The sequence below is a fragment of the Anolis sagrei genome, chromosome 9, assembly GCF_037176765.1.
Source record: "Anolis sagrei isolate rAnoSag1 chromosome 9, rAnoSag1.mat, whole genome shotgun sequence".
NCBI classification, from domain to species: domain Eukaryota; kingdom Metazoa; phylum Chordata; class Lepidosauria; order Squamata; family Dactyloidae; genus Anolis; species Anolis sagrei.
In genome coordinates, this window is record NC_090029.1 from 19,907,187 (window position 1) to 19,922,870 (window position 15,684).

Consider the following 15,684-nt stretch of genomic DNA (forward strand, 5'->3'; position numbering starts at 1 on the left):
CTCGGGCACATTTTAAGCTGGGATTTTTCGAGAGCGGATCAAGGAGAGATTTGCCTTTCCGAGCAAAAGCTGGATTCCACAGACATAAAGCAAGGAAAGGACGAAAAAGGGAAGGTCAGGATCAATCCTTCCCTTTGTTCGTTCACTTCCGGAAAGGATGTACCAAAAGTAACTCCTCCCAGAGAAGGAAAATAAGTCCCCCATTCATGCGCATGCAAGAACTACCCTTGTGGCACTACAACTGGGAAAAGTACTAGCTGTCCCCTGCCACGTGTTGCTGTGGCCCAGTCTGTGTATATATGCTTTTTGTGTGTGTATATATGTGTGTGTGTTTATATTTGTGTGTTTGTGTATATATGTGATTTTGCGCATGCGTTGTAATGTATTTTTTGTTTTTTGGCTTTTTAAGTCCCTTCTGCTAAGTTTTTCAGTGTGTTTATGAGTGATGGTCACTTGTTGGCCTGAGAGGTGTTTTGTGTTCCCCATTCATGCGCATGCAAGAACTACCCTTGTGGCACAACAACTGGGAAAAGTTTGTTGTTGTTCAAAGTACAGCTTCCATGCTAGTAGGAGGATTCTGGGAGTTAGATTGCTGTGATTTTTCCAGGCTGTTTTACCATGTTGCAGAAGCATTCTCTCCTGACATTTCGCCCACATCTATGGCAGGCATCCTCAGAGGTCGAGAGGTCTGTTGGAAACTTTCACATTAGGCAATCCCTCATAGTCTGAGGATGATGGTCCTCCAAGTGTAGCATCCTGGCGGTGGGTCCGTAGGTGACTGTGGAGCCCTATTCTTGACCGGCATGTTCTCCCATAGTGAGGGCATCAGTTTCCAGGTGGAAGGCGGTCCCAGTCGGGGTTGGCTTGACGCGCCTTCTGCTTGGCACATTTCTCTCTTTCGCCCTCCATTCATGCCTCTTCAAATTTTGCAGCACTGCTGGTCACAGCAGACCTCCAACTGGAGCACTCAAGGAAACTAGTTGGAAACTAGACAAGTGGGGATTATGTAGCATGGAATGTCCAGGGTGGGAGAAAGAACTCTTGTCTGTTTGAGGCAGGTGTGAATGTTGCAATTGGCCACCTTGATTAGCATTGAATAGCCTTGCAGTTCCAAACCTTGGCTGCATCCTGCCTAGGGGAATCCCTCCTTGGGAAGTGTTAGCAGGCCCTGATTGTTTCCTGTCTGGAGTTCCCTACATTGCCTAGTTTCCAACAGACCTCACAACCTCTGAGGATGCTTGCCATAGATGTGGGTGAAACGTCAGGAGAGAATGCTTATGGAACATGGTTGTACAGCCCGGACAACTCACAGCAACCCGGTGATTCTGGCCATGAAGGCCTTCAACAACACATTCTGGGGGTTGTCATCCAAAATGGATAAAGCATAAATAATATTGTGTTTACTGTCAATCTGAGCTCCTTTTTATGGGTTTAAGCCAGTGCAAACGGACCATAGCTTCATTTGTATAACAAACCCAAAAATGTACACTTATACAGCCTCTCATCCACTCTAATACCAAAAGTAGTTTTGGAATCACAAACACACACACAGAGATCTATATATATATATAGTAAAGATAAAGGTTTCCCCTTGACATTAAATCTAGTCGTGTCTGACTCTGTGGGGTGGTGCTCATCTCCATTTCTAAGCCAAAGAGCCGGCGTTGTCAGTAGACACCTCCAAGGTCATGAGGTTAGCATGACTGCATGGTGCACTGTTACATTCCTGCTGGAGCAGTACCTATTGATCTACTCACATTTGCATGCTTTCAACTTCTAGGTTAGCAGAAGCTGGGGCTATCAGCGGGAGCTCACCTTGCTCCCCAGATTCGAAACACCGACCTTTCGGTCAGCAAGTTCAGCAGCTCAGCAGTTTAACCCACTGCACCACCAGGGGTTCCCCAACACACACACACACATATATATAAATATATATATATGCATATATATATAATGTAATGTTTGTTTGTGGGATTAACATAACTCAAAAACCACTGGACGAATTGACACCAAATTTGGACACAAGGCCAACGAGTGACCATCACTCATAAAAACACTGAAATACACAGCAGAAGACACTTTAAAAGCCAAAAAACAAAGAAAACACATTACAATGCATGTGCAAAACCACATATATACACGCAAACACACATATGTACACATATACACAAATATATGCACACACAAAACACATGTACACAGACTAGGCCACAGCAACATGTGGCAGGAGATGGCTAGTTCTCTCTCTCTTCTCTCTCTCTCTCTCTCTCTCTATATATATATATATATATATAATGTTCGTTTGTGGGATGTATCAGGCCAAGACTGGGTCACAGCAACATGTGGCAGGGGATGGCTAGTACTATATATATATATAGAGAGAGAGAGAGAGAGAGAGAGAGAGAGATCAATATATACACATACATATATATATATATACACACAAAACACATATACACAGACTGGGCCACCGCAACATGTGGCAGGGGATGGCTAGTTTTGTGGCAGGGGATGGCTCTATCAATATCTATATATAATCTATATAAATAAAAATATAATGTTCATTTGTGGGATTAGCATAACCCAAAAATCACTGGATGAATTGGCATCAAATGTGGACACAATACATGTATCAGGCCAAGACTGGGCCACAGCAACATGTGGTAGGGGACGGCTAGTACTATATATACACACACACAGAGATATATATATATATATATATATATATATATATATACACACACACACACACACACACACACACACACCAATATATACACACATTTATATACATACAAAACACATATACACAGAGTGGGCCACAACAACACGTGGCAAGGGATGGCTAGTTCTCTCTCTATATCTATATCTATATCTATAATCTATATAAATAAAAATATAATGTTTATTTGTGGGATTAACGTAACTCAAAAATCACTGGATGAATTGGCACCAAATGTGGACACAATACATGTATCAGGCCAAGACTGGGCCACAGCAACATGTGGCAGGGGACGGCTAGCACACACCAATATATACACACATATATATACACACGAAACACATATACACAGACTGGGCCACAGCAACACGTGGCAGGGGATGGCTAGTACACACACACACACATAAATTCTAACATGATGTTTGTTGGACAACTCTCCTTGAAAAGTGAAAGCTGGGTGGATGTGAGAATTCAATGCTTGGAAATGTTATTTTTCCCCCTGACCCTCTCAACCAGTATGGACAGTTTTCTGGGAATTGTAGTGAAAAGAAAAAAGGGCATTTATCCAAACTGGGTGAGATTTTTTTGACAAAGACAGGATGTCCTTTAATGATTGGAGGCTCCGATCCTCCTGAAACATAACATCACTCGCTTCCGGCCTCCCCTTCCTCAAAGCGAAGCCCCCCTTCGGCACAAGCCACACTTACCGAAAGGCGAGAGGGGTCTCTGCTTCCAATAATTAGCCAGGCCTCCGGAGCCCCATGCCGAGAGAGAAAGAGAGAGAGAGGCTGCCTCCTTCTCTCTTTCGCTCCTGCCAAAGCTTCTGCCAGCCGGCTGAGTCGGTTACACAAGCTCCGAATCAGGAAGCTGGCAAACTTTTAAGTGGAGCATTCTTGGCAGGTCAGCGTCGAAGCCCAACCATGGCATCATCGCCATAAGCCGCTCACCAGCGAGCAGAAGGGAAGATCTTGAGCAACAGGGAACCGGAGGCTCAGGAAAACCTCCACGGCTCCATCATTTCCTTGCCTGCCATTGGCACCCAGAGGAGGCAAAGGCACAGGGTGACTGATACAGGCACATATAGAAGATGGCTTTGAAAGGCAGCAGATCACAGGAGCTGTCTTCATAGACCTGTCAGTGGCTTATGATACTGTGAACCACCGCCGCCTCCTGAGAAAAAATGTATAATATCATAAAGGACTACCATGTCACCCACCTCATAGGAAACCTGCTACAAAACAGGAGCTTTTTTGTTGAGTTCCAGGGCCAGAGAAGCAGATGGCGGAAACAGAAGAACAGCCTGTGTCAGGGGAGCGTGGTTGCTGCATCTGTGTTCAATATTTACACAAATGACCAGCCTCTGCCAGAAGGGACAGAGAGCTTCATCTATGCTGATGATCGTGCCATTACTGCTCAAGCAGGGAGCTTTGAGATGGTAGCTAGAACAGAAGCTCTCCGAAGCTCTAGGCGCTCTTACTGCCTATTACAGGGAAAACCAGCTGATCCCTAATCCATCTAAAACACAGACATGTGCCTTTCACCTTGAGAACAGAAAAGCATCCCGAGCTCTGAGGATCACCTGGGAAGGAAGGAATCCCACTGGAGCATTGCAGCACACCCAAATACCTGGGAGTCACTCTGGATCATGCTCTGACCTACAAGAAGCACTGCCTGAATATCAAGCAAAAAGTGGGTGCTAGAAACAATATCATACGAAAGCTGACTGGCACAACCTGGGGATCACAACTAGACACAGTGAAGGCATCTGCCCTTGCGCTATGCTACTCTGCTGCTGAGTATGCATGCCCAGTGTGGAACACATCTCACCACGCTAAAACAGTGGATGTGGCTCTCAATGAGACATGCCGCATTATCACGGGGTGTCTGCGCCCTACATCACTGGAGAAATGACACTGCTTAGCACCACCTGACATCCGCCGGGAAGTACCAGCCAATAGTGAAAGGACCAAGGCAGTGACATCTCCAGCTCATCCCCTGTTTGGGTATCAACCAGCACGTCAACAACTTAAATCAAGACATAGTTTTCTAAGATCTACAGAGACACTCGCTGGAGCACCCCAGCAAGTGAGAGTCCAAAAGTGGCAGGCTCAAACCCAGAACCTCAATCAATCAAATGAGAGATTCCCTCCTGGGCACCACAGAAGACTGGGCGACTTGGAAGGTGCTAAACAGACTGTTTTCTGGCACCATGAGATGCAGAGCCAACCTTCAGAAATGGGGCCTCAAAGTGGAATCCTCGACATGTGAGTGTGGAGAAGAGCAAACCACTGACCACCTGCTGCAAAGCAATCTGAGCCCTGCCACATGCACAATGGAGGACCTTCTTGCGGCAACACCAGAGGCACTCCAAGGGGCCAGCTACTGGTCAAAGGACATTTAATCAACTACCAAGCTTGAAAACTTTGTGTCTTGTCTGTTTGTTTGTTTGTTAAAAAAATGCAATACAACTGTTTGGTTTGCTCCTGACCCGATAAATAAATAACTGATACAGACTGACAACACTCGATCCATTATCCCACTGTCCACCCAAACCAACTCCTGACCCTGGACTATGAGCATTGTCTGGATTCTCTAGAGCAGGTTGAGGCAAACTTCGGCCCTCCAGGTACGTTGGACTTCAACTCCCATGAGGAAATGCAGCACCCAAACACGAATCTGGTGAACTTCAAGGTGAACTGAACCACCTAAGATGGGCTCCAAAGGCCAATGGAGACCCCACCACAGGCATCAGAAGAGCTGCAAGGCCAACAAGAAGCCACCAAAGTCAACACAAATCGTGGCTGAAAGCCTAAGACGTATTCATCTTGTTCCTTGTATTTTTAGACAAGGTTAAATGACAACCTTCCATTCATTTCGAAGTCTTGTTTTTTTGCGATGTCTACAGGACACAGAGGATGCGTTTCTCCCTCCTCAGGCAGGAAGCCAGTGCAGACGTGGCTTGCAGCACCAGATTCTCATGCCAAGGAACAGTAGTTTGCCAATCGAAAGATTGTAGGCTGGCACGCAACATCCTTCTGGAGCACATCACAACTCCAAGGATTCCAGTGCAATGATCCATGGCAGTTAAAGTGGTGTCAAACTGCATTAATTCTGCAGTGTGGATGCACCCCAAGTCAAAGTTGTGTTTCTATATGTCACTGACGGCAGTTCTTGGAATGGATTTAAGTATTTTGCTCTTTAAGGGGATTTTTGCTGTTTTGAGTCTCCTTCGGGAGAGATAAAGCGGGGTATCAATAAACAACATCATAATAATGAGCCCGCGGTTGCACAATGGGCTCGACCCTTGTGCTGGCAGGACTGAAGATTGACAGGTCGGAAGTTCAAACCCGGGGAGAGCGCAGATGAGCTGCCTCTGTCAGCTCCAGCTCCCCATGAGGGGACATGAGAGAAGCCTCCCACAAGGATGCTAAAACATCAAAAACATCAGGGCGTCTCCTGGGAAACGTCCTTCCAGACAGCCATTTCTCTCATACAAGAAGCGACTTGCAGTTTCTTAAATTGCTCCTGACACGAAATAATAATAATAATAATAATAATAATAATAATAATAATATCTATTCCAGTTATATCCTACCTTGCCCATATCCAGCCTTATTTTTTAAATTTTAAATTATTGCATTTGGACCAGCCATAGGTTTTTAATGCTTGTTGTTATTGTTACTGTTTATTGTTTACTTTTGTTTATGAGATTTATTTTAACTGTTGTATTGATTGTTTTCTTATTGCTTTTACTGTTGATGTACTTTGGGCTCGGCCTCATGTAAGCCGTACTGAGTCCCTAATAATAATAAACAAGAAATCAGAAGCCAATAATAATAATAAACAAGAAATCAGGACCGTTATCAGGACCTCAAAACCGAACTGCAAAGGCTCTGGCATCAACCAGTCCAGGTGGTCCCAGTGGTCACTGGCGCACTGGGTGTTGTGCCAAAAGATCTCAGCCGGCATTTGGAAACAATAAACATTGACAAAATCACGATCTGTCAACTGCAAAAGGCCACCTGACTTGGATCTGCGCATCATTCAAAAATACATCACACAGTCCTAGACGCTTGGGAAGTGTTCGACTTGTGATTTTGTCATACGAAATCCAACATATATATCTCGTTGTGACTTACTGTGTTTTTGTGTCAGAATAATAATAATAATAATAATAATAATAATAATAATAATTGTCCGACGTGTGCTCCAATACAACAGCCAGCAGACTGATCTTGTCTGCTGTGGATTCATCTTGTTGTGTTTCAAATAATAATAATAGTAATAGTAATAGTAATAGTAATAGTAATAATAATAATAATAATAATAATAATAATGGACCTTCTCCCTTCTCCTTAAGAATCCCAATCAGAAATCCCGAGACAGTTGAAGAAGAAGACCCTCAACTGCCCAAAGCCAAGAGCATGACACCTTTTTCGTTCCAAGGGACACATTAAATTCAAGGTATTATTGGGGCAAGGGAGGGCAGGACTGAAAGCAAAAGGATGGGATCAAAGTTCTACTAGGCATTTCAATCTTTTAGAATAGAGCAGCATTTCTCAACCTGGGGGTCAGAAGGGGGGTGTCAGAAGCGTCACCAAAGACCATCAGTAAACAGTATTTCCTGTTGGTCCTGGGGGTTCTGTGTGGAATGTTTCACCCAATTCTATCATTGGTGGGGTTCAGAATGCTCTTTGATTGTAGGTGAACCATAAATCACAGCAATTAAAACTCCCAAATGTCAAGGTCTATTTCCCCTAAACTCCATCTGTGTTCATATCTAGGCATATGGAATCTTCGTGCCAAGTTTGGTCCAGATCCATCATTGCTTGAGTCCACAGCGCTCTCTGGATGTAGTTGAACTACAACTCCTAAACTCAAGGTCAATGCCCACCAAACCCTTCCAGTATTTTCTTTTGGTCATGGGAGTTCCGTGTCCCAAGTTTGGTTCAATTCCACTGTTGATTTGATTGTAGGTGAACTATAAATCCCAGCAACTACAACTCCCAAATGTCAAGTCTATTTTCCTCAAACTCCACCTGTGTTCACATTCAGGCATGTTGAGTTTTGGTGCCAAGTTTGGCCCATATCCATCATTGTTTCAGTTAGATGTAGGTGAACTACAAGTCCAAAACTCAAGGTCAATGCTCACCAATCCCTTCCAGTATTTTCTGTTGGCAATGGGAGTTCTGTGTGCCAAGTTTAGTTCAATTCCATCGTTGGTAGAGTTCAGAATGCTCTTTGATTGTAGGTGAACTACAAATCCCTGCAACTACAACTCCCAAATGGTAGAGTCTATTTTCCCTAAACCACCAGTGTTCACATTTGGGCATATTGAGTATTCGTGCCAAGTTTGGTCCAGATCCTTCATTGTTTGAGTCCACAGTACTCTCTGGATGTAGGTGAACTACAACTCATAAAGTCAAGGTCAATGCCCACCAAACCCTTCCACTATTTTCTGTTGGTCGTGGGAATTCTGTGTGTAAAGTTTAGTTCAATTCCATCGTCGATGGAGTTAAGAATGCTCTTTGATTGTAGGTGAACTATAAATCCCAGTACTACAACTCCCAAATGGCAAAATCAATCCCCCCCCCCAAAAAAACCCCCACCAGTATTCAAATTTGGGCCTATTGGGTATTTGCGCCAAATTTGGTCCAGTGAATGAAAATCCATCCTGCATTTCAGATATTTACATGACAATTCATAACAGGCAGCAAAATGACAGTGATGAAGTAGCAACGAAAATAATGTTATGGTTGGGGGGCCACCACAACATAAGGAACTGTATTAAGGGGTCGCGGCATTAGGAAGATGGAGAATTTATTTATTCATTCATTTACTATATTTATATACCAGTTCCTCAGCCTGTAAGCAACTCAGGACGGTTTACTATTCCAGAAACACTGAAACGGAGGAAAACGGCAATCCAAATCGAAAAATCCCAAAATAAACAATGCAAAAGAGATATGGCCATTTGGGGGAATCCAGAAGATGGAATTATCCCTAGGTTGTACTATTTTGGGTCTGGCCTCATCTTAGCCGCCCAGAGTCCCTTCTGGGGAGATGGTGGTGGGTTATAAATTGTTGTTGTTGTTATTATTATTATTATTATTATTATTATTATTATTATTATTATTATAATATCCAAGGATTCCAAAGTCTCTGCATTCAGAGCAGGCATTACTGGGACAGATGGAGCAATTGTCAGGCTTCGTCAAAGGTCACCTCTGTCCACATTTATCCTTTCTCATCCAACCCTGAACCACAAAATAAGGTGAAGCGGCACAAACACAACCACCAAAGTCGCTTCATTGCTTGGTTATGGATTACCGTTGAAAGGCGTATGAGTCAATAACTTTGTTTACACTAAGCAAGTCTGTACCTGATCCATGCCTGGATGGAAGGCCACACAAGAGCCCGACATACATCAATCTGAGCGACATGATGGATGGAAAAGAGGTAATCTCTCTCTCTCTCTCTCTCTCTCTATCTATCTATCTATATATGTTCTGTGCATAATGAGTACCTTAAAAACAAAAGAACCAATGAATGAAATCACACCACATTTGGCAACAAAACATCTCACAACACAAGGAGTGACCATCACTCAAAAAATTATAATTTTGTCATTTGGGAGTTGTAATTGCTGGGATTTATAGTTCACCTTTCATCAAAGAGCATTCTGAATTCCACTAACGATGGAATTGAACCAAATTTGGTACACAGGACTCCCCTGACCAACAGAAAACACTACAAGGGTTTGGAGGGCATTGACCTTGGGTTTTGGAGTAATTCACCTACATCCAGAGAGCACTGTGGACTCAAACAATGATGGATCTGGAACAAACTTGGCACGAATACTCAATATGCCCAGATATAAACACAGATGGAGTTTTGGGGAAATAGACCTTGACATTTGGGATGTAGTTACTGGGATTTATAGTTCACCTACAATCAAGAAGCATTCTGAACCCCACCAACATAATTGGGGCAAACTTCCCACACAGAACCCTCATGACCAACAGAAAATACTGTGTTTTCTGGTAGTCTTTGGTGACCCTTCTGACACCCCCTCGCAACGCCCCCCTCCCCAGGGGCCCAATCCCCAGGTTGAGAAATGCCAAGTCATAAAGCCTAAAAGCAATTAGTATACAAGGCTAAATATTTACTTCCCTATTAACAGCAAATATAAATACACACACATATATACATTGCAATATATGAAAATAGTATGGTCTTAAAAGTGACACATTTAATCACATTATTTTGGTAATCCAACAACCAACAGTCCAACTCCCTTCACCAGAGCAAGAAAACATAAAGCCCTCCTGACAAAGAGCCACCCAGCCATAGATACAGAGAAATATATATGATTCACACACACACACATTTATGACAGATATAATACTCTAGATTTGAAAGGGACCCCTAAAGAAGGACCATGATATGTTGCATGTTCCAGAGCAGGCAAACCAAACACTCTACACATCAACACTGACAAAGAAACAGCAAGAAATACCGTTTACCCACAAGCATTAAGAAATTGCATATATTAGAAACCAACACTTTCTCATTACTTTATTTTCCAGATCGCCAGACTGGGCCACAGCAAAGCCTGGCAGGGGACTGCTAGTAATATATAAACATAAGCATGCCAAACTCAGTGAAAGTCCCTTTGAGCATCATTGCTACCTTTTCATCCTGGACTGGCTGCGCTTCCCGTGAGCGGATCCCGTTTGCTCTGCAGCTGCACCACCTGAACTAGATTCTCTCGCCGAGCCTCCTCGTGGCAATGCCTTCTCCCACGTGGTGTATTTTTAGCTTCCTGCCTAATGTTGTTCCTTATTAACTTTGTCCTGTCACACCATGCCTTTATTACCTGGGACGAGGATCCTTCTCCGCTCGCCGCACCCCGTGACTCTCCTCACACAGGGCCTGGCAAGCTCCCACTCTTCCCAATCGGGGCCAAAACAGGGCTCGTCATTTTCGATAGGAAAACAAGCCGCGGCAGCGCCTTGGCACATGGGCACACGCACTCCTCTCCTCTCCGTGTTGCCACCCTTTGCGTGTCCAAGGGACGAGATAAGAAGCTTTGGGATTACGGCAAAGTCATTCGTCTCCAAAGGAAGGCCAGGCAGTGGTCAAGAATCTCGGCTCAAGGGCAAACGACCCGTTCTTCCCACAAACCACAGTTTGCTGCATTTCGGATGAAACTGCATCCGAAATTCGGAAGAATATGCTAACCAAGATTGGAAATCTGTTGCCACCTCCATCTGCAAGTAGGTTGCCCTGATCCAGGTTTTGCCTCAGAGTATTTGGGTTGATAGGACTGTCAAAAGGAGTCCATCTCAAACTCAAGCTTGCTCTCTTGATGTGATAATCTATATACCATATATACTCAAGTATAAGCCGACCCGAATATAAGCCGAGGCACCTAATTTTACCACAAAAAACTAGGGAAATGTATTGACTCGTGTATAAGCCGAGGGTGGGAAATGCAGCAGCTAATGGTCGATTTCAAAATAAAAATAGATACCAATAACATTATATTAATTTAGGCATCAGTAAGTAAAATGGTTTTGAATATTTACATAAAACTGTAATTCAAGATAAGACTGTCCAACTCTGATTAAACCATTATTCTAACCTTCTTCAATGTAAATGTGCTTACATGTCCTCCAATAATAATAAATAGAGTAAAATAATAATAGAGTAAAATAATAAATGTAATAACAATACAGTAAAATAATAAATGTAATAATAACAACAACAATAAAATAATAAATGTAATAACAACAGCAACAAAGTAAAATAATAAATAATATTTACTTGAGTATAAGCCGGGGGAGACTTTTTCAGCCTAAAAAAAGGACTGAAAAACTAGGCTTATACTCGAGTATATACAGTAAACAAAAATGTAATGTTTGTTTGTGGGATTAACATAACTCAAAAACCCACTGGACGAATTGCCATCAAATTTGGACACAATACACCTATCAGGCCAATGAGTGACCATCACTCATAAAAACACTGGAAAACACAGCAGAAAGGGACTTAAAAAGCCAAAAAATAAAAAAGCCACATTACAACCCATGCGCAAAGCCACATATATACACAAACACACATATACACAAATATATACACACACATACACACATATATACACACACAAAACACATATACACAGATTGGGCCATAGCAATGTGTGGCAGGGGATGGCTAGTCTATATAAATAAAAATGTAATGTCCATTTGTGGGATTAACATAACTCAAAAAACACTGGACGAATTGACACCAAATTTGGACACAAGACACCTACTAACCCAAGAAGTGACCATCACTCAAAAAAATTTGATTTTGTCATTTGGGAGTTGTAGTTGATGGGATTTATAGTTCACCTACAATCAAAGAGCATTCTGAACTCCACCAATGATGGAATTGAATCAAACATGGTACACAGGACTACCATGACCAACAGAAAACACTAGAAGGATTTGGTGGGCATTGACTTTGAGTTTGGGAGTTATAGTTCACCTATATCCAGAGAGCCCTGTGGACGCAAACAATGACCAAACTTGGCATAAATATTCCATATGCCCAAATATGCTCACAGATGGAGTTTGGGGGAAATAGACCTTGACATTTGGGAGTTGTAGTTACTGGAATTTATAGTTCACCTACAATCAAAGAGCATGCTGAACCCCACAAATGACAGAATTGGGGCAAACTTCCCACACAGAAACCCCATGACCAACAGAAAATACTAAAGGACACCCTGTCCAACTCCCTTCACCAGGGCAAGAAAACGTCATCAAAACCCTCCTGACAAAGAGCCATCCAGTCATAGATATAGATAGATAGATATGTTTCACACACAGAGAGATATAGTTTCATACATTTGAAAGGGACCCTTAAAGAAGGACAATGATATGTTGCATGTTCCAAAGTAGGCAATCTCTACATAAACACTGACAAGAAACACTGTTTACCCACAAGCAGAAAGACATGACATGTATTAGAAACCAACACTTTCTCATTACTTTATTTTCCAGATCACCAGACTGGGCCACAGCAACGCCTGGCAGGGGACGGCTAGTATAATAATAATAAAAAATAACTTTATTTATATTCTGCTCTGTCTCCCCAAAGGGACGCAGAGCGGATTCCAAACAAAAAGGTGAACATTCAATGCCCGAATACAACAACATTACATTCATACTAACAAAATTCATACAACCCAACATATAAGTATGAATTATAACTTAACAAACTAAAATTAAATAAAAAGCACATAAGACAAAACATCAAACATCAAATGGAAATTTGCCCCATTTCTTTGGGGCAAATCGATTAATCATTGCTCAAGGTATCTATTGATTTCCAAAACACATTACACTGACCAACACACATTTTGGTGCCTCACATGTTAGCCCTGTTTGTGGGCATATTTGGCCTGCTGATTCCAAAAAACGCAGCAGTTTCCCTTTGTCAGCACTAGTTTTAGAGATACAAAATACAGTAGAGTCTCGCATATCCGACCTTTGCTTATCCGACATTCCATCTTACTTGACGCTCTTATCTGATACCCCGCATTTCCTTCAGCATTTCCCCTTCAATTCAAGGAGCGCTCCCCAACTTTCTCTCCATTCCCAACAAGTTTCCCTCTGTCGGCACTAGTTTTCGAGATACAGAATACTGGAGAGTCTCACTTATCCGACCTTCGCTTATCTGACATTCTGTCTTATCCAACACTCGTATCCAACACGCCCAGCATTTCCCCTTCAATTCAAGGAGAACTCCCCAACTCTCTCTCCATAGCAAATACGTTTCCCTCTGTCAGCACTAGTTTTCAAGATACAGAATAGAGTCTCGCTTATCCAACCTTCGCTTATCCGACATTCCGTTTTATTCAACGCTCTTATCTGACGCTCCTTTTCCTCCAGCATTTCCCCTTCAATTCAAGGAGCACTCACCAACTCTCTCTCCATTCCCAATAAGTTTCCCTCTGTCAGCACTAGTTTTCAAGATACAGAATAGAGGAGAGTCTCACTTATCCGACCTTCACTTTTCGCTTATCCAACCTTCACTTATCCGACATTCCATATTATTTGACGCTCTTATCCAATACCCCGCATTTCCTCCAGCATTTCCTCTTCAATTCAAGGAGCACTTCCAACTCTCTCTCCATTCCCAATGAGTGAAAAAGGCAAGATGAGGAGGAGGAGAAGGGGCGAAAGGGGGAAAAGAGGCAGGACCGGAAGTGGAAGCGTCCTCCCTCCTTCCCTCTGTGATTTCCACACTCCTCTTCCACATCCCGTCACTTCCTGCTGGGTTTCTCTAGCCCCGAGGCGTTGCCTTGCCTTAACTCTGAGTCCCTATTGTTAGTATTCTAGGAGTCTAGTGCCGCATTGGACGGGTAACTATAAGAGACTACGTCTTATCTGACATTTTCGTTCATTCGACGTTCTGCCAGCCGGTTTATGTTGGATAAGCGAGACTCCACTGCAATGGTTCCCAACTTTTCTTTTTTAATCAGGGCCCACTTGACCAGGAACCACTTTGACCTGATAGCACTCTCTGACATTAGTACCAAAAGGGACGGAGCGGGTCTGGTGAGATCTGTGAAATGAAATGGAAAAAAAATAAATAAATCTCCTCCTATGAACCAGATAGGACATTAAGATCATCTGGGGAGGCCCTGCTCTTGGTCCCGCCGGCATCACAAGCATGCCTGGCGGGAACGAGAGACAGGGCCTTCTCAGTGGTGGCCCCTCAGCTGTGGAACGCCCTTCCTACAGATATCAGATCGGCCCCTTCCTTATTGGCATTTCGGAGGAAAGTGAAGACCTGGTTGTTCAAACAGGCATTCGATTAGGCAGTGTAATTGACTTGGCCACGGTGGTACATGCTTTGGTCACATCCCGCCTCGACTACTGCAACGCTCTCTACGTGGGGCTGCCCTTGAAGACGGCCCGGAAGCTCCAGCTAGTCCAACGCGCGGCAGCCATGTTGTTAACCGGAGCGGGACGCAGGGAGCACACAACGCCCCTGCTGTCCCAGCTCCACTGGCTGCCGATTTGCTACCGGGCCCAATTTAAGGTGCTGGTGTTATCCTACAAAGCCCTAAACGGTTCCGGCCCAAAATACCTTGCGAACCGCATCTCGGCCTACGAGCCCACGAGGACCTTGAGATCATCTGGGGAGGCCCTTCTCTCGGTCCCGCCTGCCTCACAGGCACGCTTGGCGGGGACGAGAGAGCGGGCCTTCTCGGTGGTGGCCCCCCGGCTATGGAACTCCCTCCCTGCTGAGATCAGACAGGCGCCTTCCCTCATGGCCTTCCGCAAGGGCCTGAAAACCTGGCTCTTCGAAAAGGCCTTCAACTAAGTGCTCTGTTTTTTGGAATGACCACCGGAATGGACTATGACTATGAGATTGACTATGACCCCAAACTAGACGAAGCGGATTTTTAGATGTTGTGTTATGGTCTTGATCTAATGTAAATTGTTGTCTTTTCTATGTTCTGTACACCGCCACGAGTCGCCCTCGGGCTGAGAGTGGCGGTTAACAAGTGCAAATAATAAATAAATAAATAATAAATTACAGGAACACAGAATAACGGATGATGAGATTGGATTCTGATTCTATTGACGAGATGTGAATGATTTGTCATATTGATGTTAAAATGTTGTTATGCTATTGTTTTTAAATGTTCCAATGGTTTTGTAATGTGTGCATTGAAATTGCTGCTGTTAACCGCTTTGAGTCACCTAAGGGCTAGGGAAAGCGGTATATAAATGAAGTAAATAAATAAATAAGGAGGTTCACGGACCCCATTTTCTAGCAGTGGGCCGTGGCTCACAAATTGAGAACCACTGCTCTACTGTATTTAGTATCTAGCCAAAATGATCGTCCTTTTGGGCTCCTTTCAAATGCACTTTTTCTACTCCTACCTAATCCAGAGT

The 15,684-nt window shown here is 43.4% G+C and overlaps 1 protein-coding gene across 3 annotated transcripts in view; it reads right to left on the reverse strand.

The window, feature by feature from the left end:
- GRAMD2A (GRAM domain containing 2A) overlaps positions 1 to 15,684 on the reverse strand; it is a 76,229-nt gene that overhangs the window by 49,062 nt on the left and 11,483 nt on the right. Inside the window, exon 1 of one of the 3 annotated variants that reach the window (XM_060755571.2) lies at positions 10,602 to 10,808. The exons of 1 other annotated variant lie outside the window; for it this stretch is intronic. Coding sequence is in view for 1 of the 2 variants with exons in the window: in XM_060755570.2 (XP_060611553.2) it covers positions 10,415 to 10,422 (8 nt within the window). In the remaining variant the exon portion in view is untranslated. Of the gene's footprint in view, positions 1 to 10,414; positions 10,582 to 10,601; positions 10,809 to 15,684 lie in introns of those variants that run through there. One more of the 3 variants, XM_060755570.2, reaches the window with a different exon arrangement.